At 44.7% G+C, this 6,522-nt stretch overlaps 1 protein-coding gene across 1 annotated transcript; it reads left to right on the forward strand.

The window, feature by feature from the left end:
• The first annotated feature begins 1,390 nt into the window (after nt 1-1,390).
• On the forward strand, nt 1,391-6,014 carry CSUI_001007 (glideosome-associated protein with multiple-membrane spans gapm2b). Its single transcript, XM_068061213.1, has 4 exons — nt 1,391-1,515; nt 2,467-3,140; nt 3,562-3,869; nt 4,613-6,014. The coding sequence occupies exons 2-4, from the start codon at nt 2,557-2,559 to the stop codon at nt 5,272-5,274; spliced, it is 1,554 nt and encodes a 517-aa protein (XP_067926810.1). The 5' UTR covers nt 1,391-1,515; nt 2,467-2,556; the 3' UTR covers nt 5,275-6,014.
• Nucleotides 6,015-6,522: the final 508 nt, after the last annotated feature.

Below are 6,522 nucleotides of genomic sequence, written 5' to 3' on the forward strand. Positions count from 1 at the left end.
TAATCTTCCTTCGTGTACTCGGCTGTAGTCGAGGAAATGAGGCGGGGAGCATGGCGACACAGGACTCTGCGCCGAGTACACGAAGGAAGATTATGATAACCCCTTCGACAACAACGCGGGAGCTTTTGGGCGGAGCAAACGCAGGATGGACCCTGGAGTGATGGGGTCAGAGAAGATGGACTCTGTCGTGCTGTGTTGGTCTGTGAAAGAGATCATGCGTTGTCGACTGTGCAAATGCCAGGGCGGGAGGGAGCCAGCGAAGTATCAGTTGTGTCCGGAGTGACCGTGAGTGACGCCGAGCCGCATGTGGCTGACAGAAATGACTCACTGGTTCGGCAAAACTGTTTCGTCGGCTCCATCAGTGACAGAAGACGAGTGTACGCTGACACGCGTCGAAAAGACAAAAAGAGAATAGAAGCACCTTCACGGGACACTCTGGTACCTGAAGAGAAGTGGGGAGTTCAGCTAGCTGATGTGCTCGGTGACTTTCTCTCTTTCGAAGATCTTTTCAGGGTTTTCTGCGAGGTTCTGTGAAGCAGAAGGCCACAAAACGAGCAAGAAAGACATAGAGGCTTCACAGGCGACTGGCAACTTCCTGCCCTGTCTCCCTGTTCCGTAGCATGACCAGGAAATATGGAGGATGACCAGAGTTCTCCATTGAAACACACTTCGTCTATCAGATCATGAGAGTTACCAGAAAGCAGGGGCAGTTTACTTTTAGGCCCACCACTTTTTCTTCATCGGGCTCTTGAAGAGAGGGTCTTCAAACAGAAGGAAGACAGTGTGGCCCGGGAAGTCACAGGTAATGAGAACTCCAACTACCACGAGCGAGGCTTTTCTACGGGATCAAGTCCTCTTTAGTCCTCAGGAGACCTTTTCAAACAGCGATGGCTCAGATAACACGAAGACGATAAGAACGTTTATAACCCTAGCACTACTTCAGGAGCACGTGATGCTGGCGTTGCGCTTTCCTCTCTCCCGTATAAGAGATGAAGAGCATGGTGAGTACTTAAGACTTCTTTCATCCACGGAAGCAGCCGTACATTTCTTCTTCCCTTTTCTGTTCTTCCGAATCCAAGGATTATTTCGCAATCATCTTCTGTGAAAGAATCTCCGTTGTTACAGACATTCCCTTGTTCTTTTGAAATGTGTCTGTTTGGCCCTTCTCACTATCTTTTTCTTCCTCCTTGCAGCAGCAGCGGTAATTGAATCAATTCATCTGGTGATGACAGCGCCACCATTCCGGGTGTACATACACTCGACAACCTGACTGCTGGCTCATCTGCTGGTTCGACGTGTCAGCTTCCTATACAGCTACCACTAGCGTCTAGCTAATCGCCCTTCATCCACGATCGATCGATCACCACGGGTCGATACCATACTTCTTTGTCAAGGTTCTTTTTCTTTTCCTACGCTTTTCAAACCTCCGTTTGTTTTGTTTGCTTTTTTTTCTTTGTTTCTATTTCTTGGAGTCCTGAAAAAGGATTCGGCCGTCCGTCTTGAGATAAGAGAGAGGTAGGGACAAGGAATGATGCAGCGACGACCTCGTTGAGTCTCTTTACCAGGCGCTTGCTGCGCTGTGTTTGCTGTCGTTTCTCCTTTTTCGTGTGACACCTGTTGACCATAACTTTTGTGGGATTTTTTCGTCTTTGACGTCAGATCCATAGAAATCAAGGAGGTCTCTCCTATTTTCCTCTTTCCTTCTGATTTGTCGGAGTGGAACGGAGAAAGCTGCGTCCCCGTTCACACCAGCTTGTCTTGCGGATGCTCAAGAAAAGTCGAGATGACTGCTGACCCCGACTCTTTCATCGATACTTACAAAACTTTACACAAGACCTGAGTGACTGAGCCACAGAAACTGGATTTCTTTCACTCACTGAGTTGTCACTGATTCTTTTTTTTCTTCATTTGGTTCCCCTGATACCTAAACACGTGCCAGCAGCCGGAGGTTGAGTTGTCTTTCTCTGGTCATGCCGTAGCTCACTCGAGTTCGCATCGACCACTGTATTCTTTCGCGGTTTACAGCTTTTAAAGAAAGCACGTGAAAGCAGAGAGTTTCTTTTTCCGAAGAGACATTTTTTGAAGGTGATTTCTTGCGCGCGTGATAGACGTGTTATGTTCCGACATAGTAAGTTTTGACTACATTGTGAAATGGGAACGTGCTAGTCATATCTCCTGCATCCACGAAAGTAATACTCACGTCTGTGCAAATCTAGATTATACACCCACAGAGATTTGTCTTAGTGATACCATATTCTTTCTATATGCGGTTGTCGCACTCAGATAGACAGATAGAAGAGAGATAGATAAAGACATAAAACATCTAAATATGTGCAGACATCCGATCATATCGTGGTTTTTCTGTCCTTCATACATGATATGATTGCCCCTCCACCCCCCTGAAACCTTCCCATGTGCACCGTCTTCTTCTATGTCTTCATTTGCATCTATTTTGTGTGCCTACAGGAAGAGATCATTCGTCTATTCCTCCTCTTCTTCTACAATCTCTTTCTCTCTCATCCCTCTCTCTCTGTTTCTTTCCTTCGTTTTTGCGCCATGTATTCCATGGGTATAGAGGGAGACGAAACTCTTCCTCTCCAACAGCAGTATGCCTCTCTAGGAGGAAAGATGGACAAGAGTAGCCCATCTTTCGTCTATGGCTCCCAGCCACTCTCCTCGTTTTCACGAGAATATAAGCTAGGCAGCCAACTACATGAGGGAGCATCATCGAAAGATGGCATGAGCTTACATTCTTCCTCCTTTGACCTAGGAAGACAGCTGACCACCCAGCTCACCCGCGCCTTGAATGAAGGAGGGGATGGAGGAATGATGAGACACCGAGAATCACCAGATCTAGGCGAAAGTCCTAGAGGAGAAGAACATAGTCCCCTAGTCTATTTCTTGAGTGCACGTCTGTTGAGATGTGGAACCATTTTCCAAATGTCTTGTTTGTCTTTGATGTGTCTCTTCTTTATCGGATTTGGAGGAAGAGGTCTCTTTGTTTTCGATGAATTTGCTGGACCCGAATCAGTTCGCATGTCCAATGCTTTCCATCTCCTCACATGCATTCTTATGGTGGGGTATCTCGTCGGAACCATTCATCTAGCCCTCTTTCAAATCTTCATCGCCGATTCAAGCAAGTAAGAAACATACAAATCAACATGAACGATTCTACATATATATATATATATATATATATATATAGACGTGTATATAGCGAGTGGGGTATACCAACACGCAAGATGAGACATCTAGAGATGAACTGATCAAGTCCCAAGGTGGAGAGTTTCTACGACCTTCTCCATAGATTCAGATGACCAACGTATCTATCCATCGATGTATACATAGGCATATGTATATGTACTCCCATGTTGTTAATGTGTGTGTATTATATCTTTTAGTCTATCCCCAGAATCCATCTACTGACTGGCATTTATCGCCCCATCTGTAGGTCATCTCTGTTGTTGAGTCGTCCATTCCAAGGAAGCTCTTCCCTTTTTTTTCTCTGTTTCTATCTGGCGACTCTTCTTTGTTCTTTCCTTTTATTTCTTTTCTTTTCAGATGGACGCGAGGCTTTCGAGCAGGTTCTAAGACGTTATCATGTGCTGTGACACTGGATATCATAGCCGGCGCTTTACGACTCTCTCAGTATTTGCATGCATACCTCTTCTCAAGCGTTCAGTGGTGGGCAAGATATCAGAGAACTCAGTCAGCTTGGAGCCTTTATCATGTAGCTAGCACTCTGCATGCTTTCTCTCTGGTTATGTATGGAGTGGCTTTCTTCCTTCTTGAAGCCTATCATGATCAAGGAACCCTCGAAGAAAATGCTTGGGCTATGCTCGGTCTCTTCTCCACTGCTGGAATTGCAGGTAAACTACAATACGTCCTCTGCATATACTTGCGTGCACTCATACATATGTATAGAAACGGCCAATATACCTATATACATACGTATATAGATACGGACCAACATAGGTATGTATCTAGCGTGTATGTACGTGCACTGGTATATGTATACATGAGGGACCGATATGTGAATACATGGTAGAAATAGGAAACGTCTTTCTCTTCGAGATCCCTGAGTATACGTGTATGTATATAGACGTGTATGTGCAGGTAAGAATAGAGACACACAAATACCATGGTATTAGGGAGACTGGATAGATCTGAATAAAGAGGGAGTCCAAAGAAGATTCGAGAGAAACGATTTCCTTCCGCAGGTGAAACTGTCATTTCAGCTCTAGGAGAAGAAGGATAGATAGATGGATGATAGAGCTGGGATTGACGGATTCAGACAATCGAGAGGAGACAGTCATATCTATGGTACGCAAAGGCCCCTAATAGGTGATGGGCATATCGAGAAAACTCAGGAGAGGACTGGACGAGAGAAGAAAGGATCGGAACGTTCCAAAAGGTGTAGAGTAAGAGTGAAGTCCTCCTAGCAATAACAAGAGCCGTGACGAAAGCCATGTTTAGGACATGCATATGTATAGAGAGGGTCTGTACACACGTGTGTAAGTCTATGTGCCATTACATGCATCTCTCTCTTTTATTTTTCTTGTGTCCAGTCATCCATTTGTCTTTGTTTCTCTTTTCTTTCTTTTTCTGTCAGAGTTGATAATGGTGTATACGAACTTTGGAGGTTTCTTTACACTTCTCCTCGTTGCCGCTCTCATCGTATCTGTTCGTTGGGCGTTGAGTTTTGAGCCGCTGCTTGAAGCCTGGTCTCCTGATCTTCATTCGCGAAATCTCAACGAGAATATGCTTCCCTTCTCCAACAACCCTGAAGAGCAATACCAACCTAAGAAACGCGATCTGCATCAAGCCTCTCAATTTGATGGGCGTGATGATGGTAGCACTCTTGGCCCTGCTAGGTATGTAACTATTGAGTTACCACCCTCAGGTGAAGAAGATGATTCAACGGGCGAAGAGAGGAAGAGTGTTTTAAGTGAAGGAGGTCTAAGAAGTTCCCCTTCAGCAGCAGGTATCTATATGAAGAGACAGAATGAGGACGGTTCAGTAGGTGGCGGGAATGCAACTCGTATCCTAGGAAGATACAGTATCCCCACACAAGAAGGAAGTGAAAATACGGCTGTTCCTAAAGGAATGCCTTTGTCTGTATATAAGACGACTATGCCAGGTGTGAATGAAGTCCCTACAACGTATGATTACAGATGTCTGAATCACCAAATTTCCTCTATGACAGGACAGGGAGATGTAGAGCCAGGGATGGTCATCCGATCCTCCATGGGGGGAGACGGAGGAGCAAGATAAATAATAAGATAGATAGAACCTACAATAGATACATAGATGGATCAAACAGAGAGAAGAGAAGGAGAACAAGAAGGGAAAAGGATCTTTCCAAGAGAGAAAGAAAAGGATAGAAAGGGGGGCGAAGAAGAGATAGAATCGGTCTGAGATGAAGAGAGAGAGACAGATGGAGGAAGCCCAAAAACGGATAGAAGAAGGATGAATGAGAAACATACGGAGAGAGAGACAGATGAAGGAAGAAAGAAAACGACGAAGAAAGAAATGTAGCGATATGATTCAGTAGCATTATGATGAAGCCTCAATCGACTGAGGTGATGTTTCTCTTTTCTGAGGCGTCGTAGGGATTTGTTTGTATAGGTAGGAGTGTTCAAGGTGTCTCAAAGGGGAAAGAAGAACTAATTATCTTCCTGTGACTATTAGAACTTTGGCTTATCTCTCCCAAGTTTTTTCCCGTCTTTCTTTCGCCTCTTCTCGTTCATCTTCTGTGGCCTCTCTCTCTTAGTTTTATAGTTTGTTGCTCATTACAACCATTTCTATCTATTCTTCACATACATTGGTATGTAATGGTGTATATATATAGATGCTTCCCCCTTTCTCTCCATCTTTCTCTCTTTTATAGTGAGGAATGCCTAAATGTTACTTTTCGTTGTTTTATCATCGTGATCCTTCAAATGTCAAACCCTCTCTTCTCTCATTACTTCTTTCATGTCTCTCTAGACCTATCCCCCTGTAATCAATCACTCATTCTAACGAGAGAATAAAGGAGGAGTCCTCCCACCCTTCATTGTTAGGTTAGGAAAGGATCTTTATCTCTTTCCTCTTAATCAGCCCAATCACCTGAGTAGCTAGCTAGCTAGCTGTACATGGTACACCATACACATCACAGAGGGCAACAATGATGATGTGTGCAAGGCTCAGGTCGAAATCTGTTGTGCGGGGGGCAGGGACGGCGGCCAACACTAAGCGCGCTGACCACATTAACTGGAGGAAAGAGGTGATAGTAGTGAGTGCCTCAAGTTGAATGAAAAGCTCAGGACTTGTTTGTAGAGGAAACAGCGAAGAACTACCACAGAAGAACGAGTTTATCCAGATCTGTATACAGCATGCAGACACATCGTATCTCTGTCACGGATCCTCACCTGATAAAGTCCTTCTGATTCTCGGGGTGAATTTTCTCGCTCTTTCTGTACTTCAAGGATGACTAGGGCATCCATGGATGGCCTTAATATCTTCATCCCATCATCATACGTC

This window comes from Cystoisospora suis, assembly GCF_002600585.1.
Source record: "Cystoisospora suis strain Wien I chromosome Unknown contig_396, whole genome shotgun sequence".
In the NCBI taxonomy this organism is placed as follows: domain Eukaryota; phylum Apicomplexa; class Conoidasida; order Eucoccidiorida; family Sarcocystidae; genus Cystoisospora; species Cystoisospora suis.

Excerpts from the sequence above, each read along its gene's own strand:
- CSUI_001007 (XM_068061213.1), top strand. The coding sequence starts at position 2,557 with ATGTATTCCATGGGTATAGAGGGAGACGAAACTCTTCCTCTCCAACAG. Across the intron at positions 3,141-3,561 it reads TTCATCGCCGATTCAAGCAA|ATGGACGCGAGGCTTTCGAG; the intron begins GTAAGAAACATA and ends TTTTCTTTTCAG. Across the intron at positions 3,870-4,612 it reads CTCCACTGCTGGAATTGCAG|AGTTGATAATGGTGTATACG; the intron begins GTAAACTACAAT and ends TTTTTCTGTCAG.